General features: G+C 41.8%; 1 protein-coding gene across 2 annotated transcripts in view; it reads left to right on the top strand.

Moving 5' to 3' along the window:
- The window catches only part of necab1 (N-terminal EF-hand calcium binding protein 1), a 52,243-nt gene that overhangs the window by 8,041 nt on the left and 23,877 nt on the right, over nucleotides 1-20,325 (top strand). For both annotated transcript variants that reach the window (XM_066674919.1, XM_066674918.1), the window contains exons 4-6: nucleotides 2,805-2,830; nucleotides 3,170-3,267; nucleotides 13,964-14,100. In XM_066674919.1, the coding sequence (XP_066531016.1) occupies nucleotides 2,805-2,830; nucleotides 3,170-3,267; nucleotides 13,964-14,100 (261 nt within the window). The remainder of the gene's footprint in view (nucleotides 1-2,804; nucleotides 2,831-3,169; nucleotides 3,268-13,963; nucleotides 14,101-20,325) is intronic.

Genomic DNA, 20,325 nt, shown 5'->3' with positions numbered 1-20,325 from the left:
TCCAGTTCAGGGTCACGGTGTGTCCTGAGCCTACTAGATCTAGTCCAGAGACAGACCTCATAAACCCGAAATGTTACTGTTCATTTATTCACTGTGAGAATACAACTCAGCTACGTAGGTCTATGGGGCTGTGACAGGAATTTAAAAGAAACAAAGAGGCTGCCCAGATAGCAGACATATTTGAGCTTAATCTATGCTTCTTTTAGTGCTTACAACTCAGTTACAACACTAGTAAGTGTTGCATGGGCCGGATGTGGACCAACTATCAGTACCAACTACTGACGTGCAGACTGACCAATTAAATGTTTACAGAGAAGGTTATCGACCAATAACGGTAGCTCTACAGTCAGACCGTCCAATCAGAAGATTTTAGGCTACTTCACCATGCCCTCTTCTCACTCAAGCGAACCAAACAGAGTAGAGGAGGGCGGGACTCGCGAAACGCTTCTCGAAGTTCTATGTAAGCGCTAGAAAAACAAAATCCCGGACGTTTGTGAAATTCCATCCCGGACATTTTTTTAAGTCTAAAAAAGAGGACATGTCCGGGTAAAAGAGGACGTCTAGTCACCCTAGTTATGGCATATGTTGTATTGGCCAAATTTGGTCCACAACACACCTGACATCTGGCCCTTTAAAGTGGACATGTGGCTGAACGGAAGCAGCCGGACTCATCCTGAGTCAGCACTGTCTTTTAAAGTCAAATGTGACCCATGATAGACCTACAGATGTGGGTTGTATTTGGACCAAACATTCATTGCTACGTGGGTGCTTATTAGATACCTGTCAACATCAAAGAATGTGTTAGGGATCACACAGATTGTGAGAATGCAAAAAAGCATCCAGTGTCTAGGCCTGAAAGCCTGAGGTTCGGTGTGTGTAAATAACTCTTGACACTTAGACATTAGGATTGTTTTTGTACGGTTTGATCACACAGTAGTCAAGCTGTAATAATGCTAAAAAAAGTCGGCAACATTGTCTTTGGTTGTTGATAATTGTTGTTATATCCATCTGTCCATCATGGATCATCAAGAGAAATCTTGTGTAGTGAGAAAACATGGTCCTGTATCAATATAAAATTGTGTAATTTTTTTCTGTTATTGAAGTAATGAAGAAAATCTTATGTCTATGTCTAATGTCGTATATGTCAATGAAATCTAAATCAGACCCTCTCCAGACTGTGTTATCATGAATTACTATTCAGAACATTTCATTTAGCTCTATAAACAGCTGTAATATGTCATCCTGCTTATCAGATCTGTATTTGTTTAGGATTTGTTCTGTGTTTTGCTTAGTTTTTACCCCAGTCCTGTGTGCTTGCGTTACATTGGCCTTGCCCTGCACACTGAAAATATAACCTGCAACACAAGGATCTGCACCTGTGAGCCGGTCACATGACAGTGATAACTCACAGGTGCAGATCCTTGTGTTGCAAGTAAAATTTTCAGTGTGTTTAGCTCTGTCTTATCCCTCATTGTGAATGTCTCTTCTCTCGTGTTTAGTGTCTTCCCTGTGTTTGAACCTCCATTTCCTTGGTCTCCGTTTCCAAATCTTGACTCTGCTGATATTGTCACTGTTCACTGTGTCGTTGTGAGGCTTTTCTTCTTTGATTTACTGGAAAATTAGGTGATATCTAGCTTTCCGGTGAATGACCCCAGGTGGCATCTGAGGTTTTTTGGTTCGATCAGTATGTTAATTGAAGGCTGTGCCTCCTGTTGTTAGGTCGAGTCAACCATCAGCCAGCTGTCTGTTTCTCATCACATCCCTGTTTCTCTATGACTTGAGCATGAGCTGCCTTCAGGGTGGCAGTGAACATAGACATTGCCACTAGATCTCTGTCAGACATCACAGATCTGACAGTTCTCAGTGTTGAGAGGAGGATTACAACGACTGTAACCCATCCATATCCGGGACAAAACAGCAGATGATAAGACAGATACAGGGATGGATCAGTGAACCATAAGAAACAAAACTCTCAAAGCTGGATAGGTGACAAGTTAAATGTACCTCCAAAAACAGGTGTAAAACAAGCTGCTAGGTTGAAATCAAAGCTAAACTTGCCGAAGAATAAGGTAGCATGTGCGTTATTATCATAGCGCTATTAAAATTACCCAGAAATTAAATTAGAATTGTTCACCTGTTACTTTATAAATCTTTATATAATATCAGTTAAAGACAAAACTCTTGTTTCCTCAGTGAAATTTCTTAACTACTAAAGCATCTTCTGGCTTTGGGGTATGTCACTATACACCACTGGGAGGGGAAAATTAACATAACACAATAATATAATAATTCAACTCCAGCTATGCACCATGTTTTCAGTTGAAAAGGTTAAACGGGTATATATATATATATATGTATAAGGGTTATATACTATGACATAATGAATGCATGCCTTATCTCGGTAGGGGAGTTGGAGGAACAAAACCCATCATGCAGATCATGCAATCTCAAATATGTAGGGGCTGCATATGCATTGAGTAGATTAATAAAAGTAGAGGAAGACTGTCAAGAGCTTTAGTATGAAGCTATAATGGACAGGAAGCAACTGTAATGGAGCAACAAATTCCCTTTACATCATGTCATTATTTGACAGAAGACATCCCACGCTGTATTGTTTCTAAGACTTTTGAAGTGCTACATGCTTTGCTACAGACAGGAGCTTGTACCCTAGATTTACATTTATTCCCCTTTAATTATTTAACCATTTACAGTATAGAAATGTTGAATGAAATGAAATGTTTCATTAGGTCCTAAAATCATTTATTATATTTACTGAAATAACTATATGTGGTTCTCTTTTCCAGCAATGTGGACACAGATGAGCTGTGTGGTAAGGACATTTTTATTGCCTCGGTACTAAAAAAAACATGTATTATTTGACCGCATGGACGCTGAACTTAATTAAATCATGATTGTAAACCCTTTGAACACTTAGTTTGTATTTCACACGTGTTAGTGTTATAGTCTACTGGATTACTGCCATAAACACAGCACCCTGGGATTTAGTTCTGTGCTTAGACAGGACCACCACGCTATACTAATAAGAGTCCTTGGGCAAGACACCAAACATTGCATTAGTCTTTCAATTTGACATGACTGAAATTGCAAGTTGCTAAAAATTTAATCCCGTCCTTATGTTGTTTTTGTGGCTGTTCTTTATCCTTCTTAGAATACTTCTCACAACATCTTGGAGAATATGAAAATGTTCTTGCTGCTTTGGAAGACTTAAATGTCTCTATATTAAAAGCTATGGACAAAACCAAAAAGGTGAGTGCATTTCCTGTTGGTTTTCTGAGTTGTAGCACACTTTCACAGGAACTTTTATGTTGGTTGTTAGGTGTGTATTTAGCCACATACAGTGGTTACCAGCAGGGTTATACCTGAAACACACCTTTTTTGTTGCCTCTTGTTTGTTCTGAGGATTAAATGCATACATAAAGCCACTTCCTGAAAATAGCACTTTCATTTGTTGTGCACTCAGTAGGACAAATTCCACCGTAGTTCTCAAATGGGTTGTTGTACTTTGCATTGTCTGAAGTTTGGTGTTTCCCCAAACTTCAGTGTTTCCTTCATGCTGATGGAGGCGTAACTTCATCATGCCTGTCCATATAACTTGGCTTTGTTCCATGCTCTTGTTTGTGCTTTTAGACGCTTAATACTGATGAGAGGTTTGTGTTTTCTGACAGAGCCTTTATAATTTTACTGTCAAATCTCTTGTGAACGTATTGTCCCAGTGCTTTAGAAATTGTCTATGATTTCACAGCCATATAGCTTCTCTAAGACTTCTAAGACTTCAACATATCCTAAATTCCTGATTGTTCTGTGCCCAAATAAACGTAAGGATCTTCTTGTAATTGTGAATACAACTAAAGTGCCATAGGCTCAACACTCAAAAAAACACTATATGGCCAAATGTACTGGAGGGGGCTATATAAGGCCAGTACTGGAGGGGGTTATATAAGGCCAGTACTGGAGGGGGCTATATATATATATACAGTGTGGGCCATTTATATGGATACACTTTAATAAAATGGGAATGTATATATATGTATATATATACATACAGGGTGGGCCATTTATATGGATACACCTTAATAAAATGAGAATGGTTGGTGATATTAACCTGTTTGTGGCACATTAGTATATGGGAGGGGGAAAACTTTTCAAGATGGGTGGTGACCATGGTGGCCATTTTGAAGTTGGCCATTTTGGATCCAACTTTTGTTTTTTCAATGGGAAGAGGGTCATGTGACACATCAAACTTATTGGGAATAAGTTCTGAAACTGTTCATCTAGGAATGCTTGGACTTGACACCCATAATGTGGTGGTGCACCATCTTGCTGGAAAAACTCAGGGGACGTGCCAGCTTCAGTGCTTAAAGAGGAAAACACATCATCATGTAAAGTCATCATAAAGTTACTTTAAAACCATTGTTTTTTCTTGTGAAATTCCCAATAAGTTTGATGTGTCACATGACCCTCTTTCCATTGAAAAACCAAAAGTTGGATCCAAAATGGCCGCCATGGTCACCACCCATCTTGAAAAGTTCCCCCCCCCTCCCGTGTACTAATGAGCCACAAACAGGAAGTTAATCTCACCAACCAAAATGAGCTTAACTCACTGTGTATGCAAACTTGTGGACATACAGTGTATGTAAATATTTTGTTCTGTTTGACAGTCCAAATATTGATGAATTTGAAATGAACAGTTTTCATATGGCTGGTTATGTAAGTAAAATGTATAATAAGTATAATAATAAAGTACATGGATACTTGCTTGTTTTTTTTTTTTTTACATCTTGTTTCACCTTTCAAGAAACAGAAATGACAGGTATTGATTTTGTTAGCTGTAGGAAATCATAGATATTCTTTGCCTGTTTTTGTTAGGACTACCTGCAATTTACGGCCTCAGCCAGCATGCCCTCTGAATCTTGCACACAGTGGTAGATGTGTAATTTAACATTTGATATTACTGCCTTTCTCTATGAATCACCCCAGCTCCAGCCTATAAAACCCCACACCTGCTTTTCACAGCCACAGACTGCGATGCTGATATTCATAACTGAATTTCTGGTATTTTTTAAAGGGAACATGTCATTAATTTTCCGTGCAATTTGTGTCCATGTGTTCAATTTGTGTCTTGTTTTCTAGAATAAAACAGTATTATTTTATTATTCCCGCATATGAGTTTGGAGATCATAAATATGACACGGTATACCTTCAAGTGGTTTTGGTCAGTGGAAAATGGACACCATGAGAAAACTCAAGTTGGTTTTGTTGGGGTTGAGATGGACTTTCAAAGCCTAATCCAGATACAGGGCAGAGTATCCATAAGGCTGATATAACACCTAAACACTAAAATATGAGCAAAAAACATACAGAGAAGCAAACAAAGCATATGGTAAGAGCCAGAAATGTATGTGATGCAGCTTCTTAATAAACTGAATGTATTAAAACTGATGGATAAATAAACATGAACAACACAAACGTGTCTCTAATAATCAATAGCTGTAAATCAGATTGTTTTAGTAGATTTGTTACTGTTTCTAATTATTGTAAATGCAAGTTATGCACAAAATATATACAGGGTGGGCCATTTATATGATACACCTTAATAAAATGGGAATAGTTGGTGATATTAACTTTCTGTTTGTGGCACATTAGTATATGGGAGGGGGGAAACTTTTCAAGATGGGTGGTGACCATGGCGGCCTTTTTGAAGTGGGCTATTTTAGATCTAACTTCCCTTTTTCAATGGGAAGAGGGTCATGTGACACATCAAACTTACTGGGAATTTCACAAGAAAAGCAATGGTGCTTTTTTTATTTACAAGTTTCTGACCACTTATAAAATGTGTTCAAAGTGCTGCCCATTGTGTTGGATTGTCAATGCAACCCTCTTCTTTACTATAGGAGCAGCATCCATACCGCCAGCTGCTATGGAATTTTGTTATTGACATGTCACCAACTCAAAAATCAGGGCTCATTGAAAATCTCCTTCCCATTAAATATGATATTGTGGTGGACTTCATGTGCATCATCTCCTAAATATGATATTTCTGACACGACTTGAGAGAAACAGCAAAAACTTGTTCATTCAGAGACAATGAAGCTATCTGATGCTTCATCTCAGGGGTTATAGAAACACATAAAAATAATAAATCCTTACATTCATAAACATAATTTGTGGCTGTTTTGGTGGTACAAATGTCACACTGCTCCTTCAAATTAATATTTTGCATTTGTACAGCTGTTTTCAGATCAATTAGCAGTTAATTTGAAATTATACCTGCAGGCAATGTATTTCCTACTGATTTAGAATTTATTTCACAAACTAAATTATGCTGGAAATAATTTCTGATATTCATTCCATGTCTGAGACTGAGGATCTGTTTTGATGAGGGTTTTCATTACCGTTATTATACAGTGCAGCTTACCAGAAAATTGTGGCAGTAACTGGACGCAGTGTGTAGTCCAATGATTCAGATTCAGCTAAATATGGATCTGCCATAATTTGAAGAATGGAAACTGTAACACAGTTTTATAGCAGCAGAAAAGACAGCATCATAGTACACCTAATGACATGTCTGTGTTAACACGACAGTTCAAAAGATCAGCCAACCTTCTGTCACTCCTAAAAGAAGACTACTTCTGCTATCTATGAAGTGATCTTTTAGCTTTGATCTTGCCTTGCTGTTATTATGCTTATTATTCTCAGTCATGCTGATATATGCATGCTCATTACTCAGTGTCAGATCTGAGAAAAAGCTCTTATCTCCCACGGCTGAAAATGAAAGGCCAGACTGATTGTTACTGGAGCGCCCAGGTACCAAATATATGCTTCAGACCCCACAGAGACACTTAGCTCAGGCAGGTTACTGCTTTCCTCTGATAACAAAATGCTGAGGCACTGACTGTTGGCTCTGCTGAGATGCCACTTAATGCATGTCATGTAGACATTTTGAAGTGTGAAAGGGCAGTGGCTTTTAAATTAGAACCACAGTGTGCTTAACAGTGTTTGACTTTCTCTTGAAAAACGTAACTCTTAAGTCTTTAATACCTACACAAGAAAGCAGTCCTGGCTGCTCTAAGAAGATGATGCCTTACTGTTGCTGTCACATTATTGTGAGATGAAAGAACATGTTCTAACAGCCTTAACAACTAATCCCTTTTAAACAAGCAAACCATATTGATTAACAAAACCAATCATTAACGTTTCCACAGCAGAATGTATGTGTGCACTCCTCTATTAAATATTAACTTCATCTGAATATAAAGCTGGCGGCACGGTGGTGCAGCAGGTAGTGTCGCAGTCACACACCTCCAGGGACCTGGAGGTTGTGGGTTCGATTCCCGCTCCGGGTGACTGTCTGTGAGGAATTGGTGTGTTCTCCCTGTGTCCGTGTGGGTTTCCTCCAGGTGCTCCGGTTTCCTCCCACAGTCCAAAAACACATGTTGGTAGGTGGATTGGTGACTCAAAAAGTGTGTGAGTGTGTGTGTTGCCCTGTGAAGGACTGGCGCCCCCTCCAGGGTGTGTTCCCGCCTTGCGCCCAATGATTCCAGGTAGGCTCTGGACCCACAGCGACCCTGAACTGGATAAGCGGTTACAGATAATGAATGAATACAGCTAAAGCTCTATTTACGCACGCGGATCTCTTTCAGTAACACATGCATGGACCAGAACGCAATCTGAGTAGTTTTAACACAGTGTATAACTGTTGTCAGAAATAGCTTGAACAGAATCTCTTTCACCCAATGAGATTGTACCACTTGGACAAACTGTTGTGTGAAATGAACAGAATGATGCTAAATGTTTTAGTGAAACCAAAAGTAGTGGAAACTCTGTGTTATTGATTTAATGACTTTGGCAATATCAGTACTAGTAAAATGGACTGGAGCATGGAATTGGATCATTTTATCTGTCACACACGAAAAGGATGTTTTTATTATTGTTACACTGTTAAAAATGTTGTGTAACTGTCCAAATTTAGAACGAATATAACGTGGTCTTATTAACGATTGGTTCTATGAGAGAAGCAGTAAAACAGACTGAAGAGAGAAGTAAAGTAATCCTATTTGTATGTGTATTCTTATAATGACAGAAGAAGTCTAGATACGTTCTTCTATGTTAGGTTTAGTTTTTTAAATATCACAGTGAATGAGAATTCACATTATTAAAGCAGATATGAAGATTAAAGGGCAGAAATAACTGTTTCTCTGCTTCAGTGTTAAAGGGACGGAAATGGGAGATTAGAATAGTATTTTAAGACTGTGTTTGCACGTTGTCTTACATATTTTCGGCAGAAGTGTGACATTTTGAGGGCATGTTGTGAAAAATCCAGCTCAGACGCTAAAGCAGAGAAACATCTGCTGAACACTAAAAAGGGCAGTGAGCAGAGTGACAAAAGACGATCGTAATATCTACTATTCAATCACAGACGAGATGTAGAGAGGCATGGGGACTAGCAATATTGACGGTGGTTCTTTCAAAGATGAACCTCTAAGCAGCAAAGCCATTTTCCCCTGTCATACGGGCTTTGTGATGAGTTATTACATTTTTAGTGGCTATCAAATTTGTCAAATCTAATATTGAGCTGATTGCGGGGAGAAAAATATAAAGAAATAATGTGTGGTAGTTATTTTTATCTTTTTTTTTTGAGAGTGTCAGGGTTACGCTTACCTGCCGTTAGTCATAAGATGTTTGGGAAATCATTGAAATATGTTGTTGACGTTGTTGTGCCTGTGTAGGAGAGCCAGCTGCTGAGAATGTGTATTTTATAATGCGTTTTTCAAGAAATGTATCAGAGAGCAGTGGTGATGAAGAGATTTTAGTTTGGAGTGACAATAATAGCCTTACAAAAGTGCTTTTTAAGCATACATGTAAGGACATTATCCATCTAAAATTTAATAGGGCATCTGATGGGAACTAGTTTATTTGACACCTTTACTAGTGAATGACCATGCAGTAAAACCTGTGGTGTCATCACCTTGTCACAGTGATCTGAGCAGTAAATACTGTGTCTGCTTTACAATGTCATTCCCAAAGGTGGTTATGGTCCACATTCATTGAATAGGAAAATACTGATAGGGTATTTCTGATATCAGTAGCCATTAATTAATACGTTTTAATATTAATAGGAAATAGCCTTTTATATATGCACACATCATTAAGCTACTTTATTTGTTTCTCATTTGGAACCACCATCAAGTCATTGGCCATATGCTTGTGAGTTTGATCCCTGGAGATCCCACAGTCATTTTGGATTGGAGTCCAATAGATTATAATGGTCCTGTTCTCTCTGGGTGGGTAGGATTCTCTTCCCTCTTCCTCCATCACCACATCACTCATTCTCCTCCCAGTGTGTTGAGTTCTTGTGTTAGAAAGCTTCATGTATAGATGTGGTGTTGAACAAGTTTATGAACCACAAAACTGTGGAGAACAAATCAAATATTTAAAACATTTACATGTTTATGTGTAATGCTCTTGTTCACATGTAATGGTGGGGGGTGCATATAGGAGTGTTCAAGGGATGGAGGTATCTGCAGGAGGTTTTATTACATTAACTTAAAAGGAAACTAGACAGAGGGACACTAAACACAAGGGCTAAACACTATACATTACTAAACACTAAACAAAGCTAAACACTGCTAAGCATTAAACAAAGCTAAACACCGCTAAGCATTAAACAAAGCTAAACACTAACCATTGAACAAAGCTAAACACTAAAAGCTAAACACTAAACACGGCTAAGCATTAAACAAGGCTTAACACTAAATAAGGAATCGAAACATTAAACAAGGACTAAACAGAACTAAGGGGATCAACACAGAGCACTGCTAAGGCCCAGAGACTTCAACTAAACATACATACAATGACCCACAAACAAGAAACTCTGACAAGGACTATATAAAGACAACACCAACCAGAAACACCTGGTTACTAATTAACACACATGACACTAGAAACACGAGGTAAGGGTATCACATGACCAGGGAACAAGCAGGAAGCAGACACAAGACAGGGGGAAACAGTCACATGACTAGGGGAGCACAAACAAGGAACAAAAACAGAACACAAAACTAAGCACATTACATTAGGAGGGTTGCCCAAGGACTCTTTTTGGCATAAAGGTGTAGTTCTTTGTAGTTAAAACATATGCATTAGATTCGCTGCTAGATAAATAAGGACCACTGGATTACTGTTGTAATTACTGGCTGTACTTGTACTTCTGAGTTCCTTTTTACTTGACACCAACATATTCTACATTTCACAGTTCAGTGCTATGCATGTTCCATGTTGTGCTTTTTCTGTGGAACTGCTTTGTTTAAATGTTTAAAACAGGACCGTGGCAGAGATGGCATGTTTTGTGTTGGTTAAAATGGCTGCAGGTGATGGAGGTCTGAGCTGTTGTGACTCACTGAGTTTTTAAAGGTCATCTCTCTTTCTACCAGCGCTGCTCAATCTGCTTTGATTTCTGCACTCCAGATGTGTGAGAGGGCCACAATACTAGATACAATCCTGCTGAAATGTGAGGGCAGAAAGGGCCATATAAGGCAAAGATCACTTTTTCAGTGCATTTGCAGATTCATTTACCAAGCCACAAACTGTGAAGCAAGAGCAGAGTGTTGAGGCTTTAAAATTGGACCTCTCCCTCATCTGAATCTCTCCAATCACAGTGTCTTTGCACTCTGACATAAACACAGGGTAATCAGTATTTAACAGACACGACGAGCATGGAGAAATAAGAGTGCTGATTAACCATGGTGTAAACACAAACAAAGAAAGAAGACAGAGAAGTGAAAATAGCTAGAAACCAGAGCTGCTGCTTCTCACCCCTCACTCCTGGGCTCTCATGCTCACTTAAAGGAATAAGCACTGAAATCCTTTGTTCTGAACAAGGCTGTTTAGACAGGGGAAGAACGCTGCTGTGGTGTTTGATCCTTGTGTTGTTTTGATCAAACCTTGTCACAGACAGATTCATTAAGACGCCAGAAGTATGCTCACTTGTGGAAAATGAGTAGAATATTCATTCATTGTCTATAACCGCTTATCCAGTTCAGGGCCATGGTGGGTCCAGAGCCTACTCTGAATCACTGGGCACAAGGCAGGAACACACCTTGGAGGGGACACACCATTTATAGGGGATTTCCCAAAGAAATCAAACTAAGGCAATCTTCTCTATACCCAAATACACACTTAGTGTTTCTTTAGATTTGCACTGAAGAAAATTTCTAAACAGCACTAATTAATACATTTACTTATGTGGGTGCTGACACATATGACTCCATAAAAGTTTGAGCAAAAAATTCAGGCTTAGGATGTATTCAAACGACATTAAAAATACACTAATGTTTGTTGCGGGCAGCACGGTGGTGCAGCAGGTAGTGTTGCAGTCACACAGCTCCAGGGATCTGGAGGTTGTGGGTTCGAGTCCTGTTCCGTGACTGTCTGTGAGGATTTTGGTGTGTTCTCCCTGTGTTTGCGTGGGTTTCCTCTGGGTGACTGTCTGTGAGGAGTGTGGTGTGTTCTCCCTGTGTCTGTGTGGGTTTCCTCCGGGTGACTGTGAGGAGTATGGTGTGTTCTCCCTGTGTCTGCATGTGTTTCTTCCGGGTGACTGTCTGTGAGGAGTGTGGTGTGTTCTCCCTGTGTCTGCGTGGGTTTCCTCCGGGTGACTGTCTGTGAGGAGTCTGGTGTGTTCTCCCTGTGTCTCTGTGGGTTTCCTCTGGGTGACTGTGAGGATTTTGGTGTGTTCTCCCTGTGTCTCTGTGGGTTTCCTCCGGGTGACTGTGAGGAGTATGGTGTGTTCTCCCTGTGTCTGCGTGTGTTTCTTCCGGGTGACTGTCTGTGAGGAGTGTGGTGTGTTCTCCCTGTGTCTGCGTGGGTTTCCTCCGGGTGACTGTCTGTGAGGAGTGTGGTGTGTTCTCCCTGTGTCTCTGTGGGTTTCCTCCGGGTGACTGTGAGGAGTTTGGTGTGTTCTCCCTGTGTCTGCGTGGGTTTCCTCCGGGTGACTGTCTGTGAGGAGTGTGGTGTGTTCTCCCTGTGTCTGCGTGGGTTTCCTCCGGGTGTTCCGGTTTCCTCCTGCAGTCCAAAAACACGTGTTGGTAGGTGGATTGGCGACTCAAAAGTGTCCATAGGTGTGAGTGAATGTGTGTGTGTGTGTGTGTGTGTGTGTTTCCCTGTGAAGGACTGACGCCCCCTCCAGGGTGTATTCCTGCCTTGCGCCCAATGATTCCAAGTAGGCTCTGGACCCACTGCGACCCTGAACTGGATAAGCGCTTACAGATAATGAATGAATGAAGGATAATGTTTGTTGCTGTTTTGTTGAGTATTTGTGAATGGAAATCCATGAAGCTGAGGAAATTATTAAAATGCCCAAACTGCCAAAGATAGTGCATAAAAAATCATGCCACTAATCAAGTCACTAATCTACTATAATTAACTGGAGATAAGCTCTAAATCTGAGTTGACTCCAGTGACTAAAGTTTTCCTCTACTTTAAAATCAAAATACTGAAGCTGCACCCCACACTGTGTCCTGAGACAAACACAGGAGAACATTCTGTCAAAAGTTAAGCTCTGGCAAACTTTTTAAATCAATAACAGAGCATCACTCTGTCAGTCACTCTCCTGCGCTTGCCATTGGTATTCCATCAATGGGTATTTCATGTTTAAAATTCTGGTAATCCCCCCCCCCACACACAATTTTGTAGCCCCTAACAGTTCTACCCACAATCTAGGACTGATGCTACCACCTCTGAATGGAGAGAGGTGAAGAAAGCAGCTTTTTATTAAAACTGCAGTTAATTTAATTTAATTGGACAGCTCAGCTTGCTTGGAGGAGAATGCTATCGGCTAATGTTATTACATGCATTCATCAGCATCATGTGACCTAATGGGAGAGACAGAGGCTCAACCTAGCCATTAGGAAACATGGGACCAGTAAGTCTCCCTCTTGGATCCTTGGAGTCATCATCAGGTCTTGGAGTCATCAAATCTGTGATTTCCTAATGATAAGGCTAATACATGGACAGTCACACCCCTCCGCAGCCCCCAGAAGTGCATTTCTTCATCAAATCAAAAATGTCTTTGGGTATATGGCCTTATGCTTCATTTTTTTCTAGCTCTTGCAGGTGTCCTGTCTGGTTTGTTGAGCTGCTGCTCAAAACAGGACAGTGATTATATGAACTGACACATGCCAGCCTCTAATAACCATCACACAGGCTGCAAATAACACTTAGCCTTGAGCACTGCTTTAGAGTGTGAGGCGAATTCCATTCAAACGTGATTAAGAGTCAGCTCACTATTGTTCAAGTGTTCACTTTCACTTGACATGGTTTTGGTCCGGCACATCTTTTTAATTGAAAGTCCTGATGCATGACCTCAGTGAGCAGATACCATCCTTCTCTACTCACACGGCTGATTAAAAAACATCCACAAGGGGCTCAGTTATGTGGCACCAGGTGCTTTCACTAATTTGATCCTTGATACATTACGGTTGGTTTCTTCCTTTATTTAATGAGTAGGCTCATGGGCCTTGTAGTCGTGTTAAATTCAGAATCAGTATCTTTTTGGAAATGTATTAAAATATCATAGTTTTTGCAGTCTGAGCTTCACCAGAGGATCAAAATACATGTGACTATGGCAAGATATTGAGGCTGATTTTTATGGTCTGTTGCGATCTGGAAAGTCTTGATTTTGCACAAGAAGTGGCTAATTTCTTTTCATCATCACCTGGTTCTCAGGGAATAATGATGAACCACTGCCCTCAAATGATTCTGACATAAGCCATAACTGCTTTAATAAGATTTGTGATCAAAGCTGTTCTCAAGCCGCTTGATGCTTGTTATCGTCAGTAACAGAAAGACTGCCCAAAGAGGAAGAGATACAGGGAGGGAACATAAAGAGAGAGGGAGAGAGAGATTGTGCTATCTAATGCTTTATAAACTCCTCTTCTCTGATGTGCAGGAGTACCAAGAGGCCACACACCTCGAGCAGTTTGTGACTCGTTTTCTGCTGAAGGAGACAACCAGTCAGCTGCAGTCTCTCCAGAGCTCGCTGGAATGTGCCATGGAAACCACGGCTGAGCAAACACGCCAAGAGAGGCAAGCTCCTGCATACACACACAGGGTGACACTCACACAGGACAGCATTTTACAGCTACCTGACCCCATGACATAAGCCTTTAATTAAGACGCACGTAACCTTATGACTTTCTTCAATTCTTAATTGTCATAATGACTATTTAAGCATGGTTATATCATTTTACTTCTGTCAGTCTTGACAGAACTGATGCTTGTTGGAATAGGCCTCTATAAATGTCTACATAGGTCAGTTATTGTGAAATGCTTAAGGAGTCTTGAAGTCTTATGAACTTTGCCCTTTAGTAAATTGTTGATCACAGCAGTCAATCTATAATTGCTTAGGAATTCACTTTCATAAACTCTCCTTTAAACCACACTGGAACTTCCAACTCGTTGGGGTTTGCCCCTTTTTTGGTTTTGTATAAATAACACCAGACCCCAACAAGTGTACAATTTTACAGAGAGCACTCAAATAAGCACAGAGCAGGGAGGGTTGACCACTAAACAAAAACCAGTGTTAAGTCTCAGGCAGGGTATCAAGTACATTTAGCACTAAAACTATATCAACATAGCGCTAAGCACTCTAAAACTCACTGTGTACACAAAAATTCCGCTCATGGCAATAGATGAGGCTTCTTCCACCTTTTCAGAGACAAAAAATGCTCCTAAACTTGTAACCTGACTAATTTCAATCTTTAAGCACGGAGATACTGAGCAGAGAAGACACATTAATTCGGGTGTCACTTACCAGCGCAGTATACCCCTCTAGACACCAGGCTGTTAAAAAGTGGTCCACGCTGACCAAGGCTTTTAGGTTCGATCTCCTCTAAGTTACCCTCAGCCCTCTGTCCTCTGTAGCCGCACCAGTCCGGGGGAGTCAACTGACACTGACACCAGGGTGGTGAATCAAGAGAGTTCCACTTTATTGCAGAAAGCACAGAGTATATATGCGTTCTATATCTACTATCTAAATCTACAGGATGGGGAGGGAAAGAGTAGGGGTATGGATTGATAAAGGTGAGGTATGTTCTATGAATTAATCTAAGGGTATTAGAGCAGCAAGGTTAGTAAAGATGGGATGTTCTCGCATGACCAGGCCATGGGCTGCTCCCTTGCGCAGAGAGAGATCAGAAGAGAGAGAAAAAGGGAGGGGTAAGAAGAGGGAGCAGCTGACCTCGGGCGAGCAGCTTGCGGTCAAACAGATACATCGTTGCTGATAAGCAGAGACGTTGCCATGGGTGTCTGACAACAGAAAGGTGCCTGCACCTAACACTTAATTAAAAAATAAATTACTTGGTTCATTCATTCATTCATTTATTCATTAACACACTCTGGACAAGGTATCAGTCCATCAGAGGGCATTGCACACTCAACAACCAACTTTATACAAACACACATGTAATACATTCATTAAGTAATTAAGATTAAGATTACTCAATCTACTCAGTAATCCCCATAATATCAGGTTAGTTTTTTGGAATTTCTTTGAAATATACTTTAAAACATCTTATTTGCATATGAATTAGGTCCTTTTGCTTTGAGATTGAGCTCATTTGCATTTGATTAGTAGATGTGTGACAAATGCACTTAATGACACTTCCTTAGAAAGGTGAATGACAGGTCACAAAATTCTTTACGCGGTCATATCTAGAGAACGGAGGCGATTGCTCTAAGACTGCAAGGGAAGCTCAGCTTCCTCTAAACTGTCAAAAAATAAGTGATCAAATATATACTGTTGTGTGTACATGTCATTGAATAAATATGCACTACAACGCGCTCAACATTTGTTCAGAATCAGCACACTTATCACTGGCTTTCCTCTCAATCATTCCCGCAGCCTCACAGTGCTTTAAACAGTTTAGACGCTGAGCGTCCACAGAGTTCAATAGCGAAGCAGCGAAGTGCAGCGATCAGCCTCTGATCTGTCTGAGGCTGAATCCCTTTTTGATTGACAGCAAAATGAGCGAATCAGCGATCCTTTGGTGTAGAGATCCGTGGGAGCATTAAATTTTCATTCTGAGTTGAACCGGAGACTTTCCGAAACCTCTTAGCGGCATTTTCTTTGTTAAAAACGACTAGCGACAAATCGAGCTTCTATTTCTGGTGGGGTTTTTGTAGCTGCTTGTGTTTGGAGACTGACTTCTATCACTCTTTCTGACTTCTATCTCAGTTTCTGTCCAGCGGGTGCTGCTGAGCCCCTCCACCGTCACAAAGCACTCACAGGCGGACACACTTCACATGGGCCAAGGTCGTTTAAGCAGCCTAGCTCTGCTGACCATTGAGAGGACACTAGTCAAGTCCCTGGAAAAGACGCCTTGTTGGTACGACAGGGTCACAGATCACTTTCTTAAAAAGGAATGGAGGGTAGAATTTACGTATAAATAAACCGACACATTTTATGATGTAGGCCGAAATTGAGCTTCCCCTCCTTGAAAGACCAGCATCCGCCACTGCTGGAGAAGAATCCTTTTTTTTTTTTTATGTAATGTGAACACTTTTTTTGTAACGTGAATACTTTGGAAGCACTGGAAGCTTCTAAGAACTTCATTATGAAACAAGAAAAGTTTAGAAGCACCGGAACATTTGTAGGTCTGACTGCTCAACCAAACCCTCTGTAACACTGTTTGAGTGATCTCACGCAGAAGTGAAAGATCCTTTCAGAAGGACAGCGCATTGCAGCTCTGCAGTGCTCCATCAATCATATTGTGTGGCAGAGTGGGTAGACAGAAGACACTTCAGAGAAAAGGACACATGACATCCCACCTGGGGTTTGTCAGACTGCACTTAAAGCACTCTGAGAGCAAGAGGAAAACATTCTCTGCTCTGATGAGACAAAATTGAACACTTTGACCTGAATGGTAGTCCCTGTATTGAGACATGGTGGTGGGGACATTTCAAGGACAAGCACTAAAGGATAATTCTTTAAAAGTTCTTCAGTGGTCCAGGAAAAGCCAAGCCACAAAACAACTGGACACATGAGAATAGACTTAAAGATTACGAAGGTTAATTAACAGTTGGTCTCAGACCAATTACACAGAACTTTGATGGGCCAACAGGAAGTATGTCATTTCTCTTAAATGTGTAAAATTGGTACAGATTTGATACAATGATGTTAATATTTTATAGCTAATATTTACTTTACACTGTTACCATTTACCAGCATCGTATACATAGTGAAGGGTAAAATGTGCTTTAATAATCATTGCACAACAGTACAAAATAATCTGGACTACACACACACACACACACACACACACACACACACAAGAGTAATCCATTCCAATAAATGGGAAGCAGATGGGGCTTTGGTGAGTTGCTTAAGTAAAATACTTTTGGAACCTTTTCTTTATTAGTGTTAGGTTAAGGTTCTCCAGTTCCTGTATGATTCAGACCCACGTTCATTCACTCTGCGTATATTAATTGTAATTATGTAGGAACTTGCCTATTTTTAGATATGTTCATCTGGTGCTGTGGCCTCCACTGATATCACCTGTTAATGTGAAGGCTGTGTAGGGGTTTAATGGCGCACTGTTATGTTCCACAGGAGCCTAAGGCAGAGCTCATGTCACTGACTCACAGCCGGGGGGAGAGGGAGGGCTGCAGACGCCGTGGGGAGTGGCTACCTTTAGAGCCCAGTTTAGAATGCAAAACGAGCAGTTTCAGGCCAGCACCTGGGTGATTGCGAAGCTCAGAATGGTGCGTTTGTTTGTGTGTGTGTGTGTATGTGTCTGAAAGAAAAGCTACCTCCCACTTCCTCTTTATCCTCCCACCTGCTCCAGCTGTGGTGCTGTGCCCTACCAGAGCACCAGTGCTAAGCAGCTGGTCTGCAGAAGTGATGGATATTGCTGATGAAAGCTATTGCTTGATTGTGAGGTGAATGCGGTCTCTTTCAGTTTCTCAAAGGGAGTGTTTCAGTTTCGGTTTCAGCAGAATCATGATTAGTGAAATCAGCTGTTGTCTTAATGCAGTTTCTTTCCTTGTATCACAAGCATTTCATTACACAGAAGTTGCTCATAGACGACTCAAAGGCTTAAAGGCAAATGTATTTACAGAGCCCTGGTATCAGTAAATGGCTTAGAAAACAAAGTGTCTGGGTCTGGTATGGTAGACTTTCTCTCTCTGCTGGCAGCAGTAAAAAAAAACAGCAACGGAGAGAACTCCAGACATTAAAAAGTACAAACTGAGATGAGGTTATCGCTCTATTCCTGCTCCGTAGATTGTTAATATTAAAAATTTTAATACTTCTACTGTAAGTTTGGGGTCGGCGCGGTGGTGCAGCAGGTAGTGTCGCATTCACATAGCTCCAGGGACCTGGAGGTTGTGAGTTCAAGTCCTGCTCCGGGTGACTGTCTGTGAGGAGTGTGGTGTGTTCTCCCTGTGACTGCGTGGGTTTCCTCCGGGTGACTGTCTGTGAGGAGTGTGGTGTGTTCTCCCTGTGTCTGCATGGGTTTCCTCCGGGTGACTGTCTGTGAGGAGTGTGGTGTGTTCTCCCTGTGTCTGCGTGGGTTTCCTCTGGGTGACTGTCTGTGAGGAGTGTGGTGTGTTCTCCCTGTGTCTGCGTGGGTTTCCTCCGGGTGACTGTCTGTGAGGACTGTGGTGTGTTCTCCCTGTGTCTGCGTGGGTTTCCTCCGGATGACTGTGAGGAGTGTGGTGTGTTCTCCCTGTGTCTGCGTGGGTTTCCTCCGGGTGACTGTCTGTGAGGAGTGTGGTGTATTCTCCCTGTGTCTGCGTGGGTTTCCTCTGGGTGACTGTCTGTGAGGAGTCTGGTGTGTTCTCCCTGTGTCTGGGTGGGTTTCCTCCAGGTGACTGTCTGTGAGGAGTGTGGTGTGTTCTCCCTGTGTCTGCGTGGGTTTCCTCCGGGTGACTGTCTGTGAGGAGTGTGGTGTGTTCTCCCTGTGTCTGCGTGGGTTTCCTCTGGGTGACTGTCTGTGAGGAGTGTGGTGTGTTCTCCCTGTGTCTGCGTGGGTTTCCTCCGGGTGACTGTCTGTGAGGACTGTGGTGTGTTCTCCCTGTGTCTGCGTGGGTTTCCTCTGGATGACTGTGAGGAGTGTGGTGTGTTCTCCCTGTGTCTGCGTGGGTTTCCTCCGGGTGACTGTCTGTGAGGAGTGTGGTGTATTCTCCCTGTGTCTGCGTGGGTTTCCTCTGGGTGACTGTCTGTGAGGAGTTTGGTGTGTTCTCCCTGTGTCTGGGTGGGTTTCCTCCAGGTGACTGTCTGTGAGGAGTGTGGTGTGTTCTCCCTGTGTCTGCGTGGGTTTCCTCCGGGTGACTGTCTGTGAGGAGTGTGGTGTGTTCTCCCTGTGTCTGCGTGGGTTTCCTCCAGGTGACTGTCTGTGAGGAGTGTGGTGTGTTCTCCCTGTGTCTGCTTGGGTTTCCTCCGGGTGACTGTCTGTGAGGACTGTGGTGTGTTCTCCCTGTGTCTGCGTGGGTTTCCTCCGGGTGACTGTCTGTGAGGAGTGTGGTGTATTCTCCCCGTGTCTGCGTGGGTTTCCTCTGGGTGACTGTCTGTGAGGAGTTTGGTGTGTTCTCCCTGTGTCTGGGTGGGTTTCCTCCGGGTGACTGTCTGTGAGGAGTGTGGTGTGTTCTCCCTGTGTCTGCGTGGGTTTCCTCCGGGTGACTGTCTGTGAGGAGTGTGGTGTGTTCTCCCTGTGTCTGCGTGGGTTTCCTCCGGGTGACTGTCTGTGAGGAGTGTGGTGTGTTTTCCCTGTGTCTGCGTGGGTTTCCTCCGGGTGACTGTCTGTGAGGAGTTTGGTGTGTAGCATTAGATAAAAAGGAGAGATCTGATCCAAATAAAAATGCTAATGTTTGCAGTATCAAAACTGAGGAAGTTCTTGGTCTTGAATGAGTTAATAGTTTTATTTATATTTAGATTTTTCTCAGGACAACTCAGCTGGTCTCCTTTGACCTTCCTTCTGGTCTCATTATTGTTAAGGAGAATCTACAGAGATATTAAAGAGATGTATATTTTTTGAGTTTGCTTTGTTATGTGCACATACTGCTTGGGTAACCAAACTCCCTCCAGACATTTCTAAAGCAGTCGTGCCGAGTATCCTCTGCACTTTCCATTACACTCTGTGGCACAAGGGGGAATTAAACGTAGCTGCAGTTTGAGACTGAATGTCCTTTTCACACACAGCCGTGCCTCTCATGTTAACAGGCATGTTAAGAGGGCAATGATAGGGTCGCTGCTGCAAAGATGTTTTCATCTATTTCTCAGGCTGGGAGAGAGGGAGAGAGAGAGGGAGAGAT

Source organism: Hoplias malabaricus, chromosome 6, assembly GCF_029633855.1.
Source record: "Hoplias malabaricus isolate fHopMal1 chromosome 6, fHopMal1.hap1, whole genome shotgun sequence".
Lineage (NCBI taxonomy): Eukaryota > Metazoa > Chordata > Actinopteri > Characiformes > Erythrinidae > Hoplias > Hoplias malabaricus.
The sequence above is the reverse complement of the archived record's forward strand: the minus strand, read 5'-3'. Positions and strand labels throughout refer to the sequence as shown.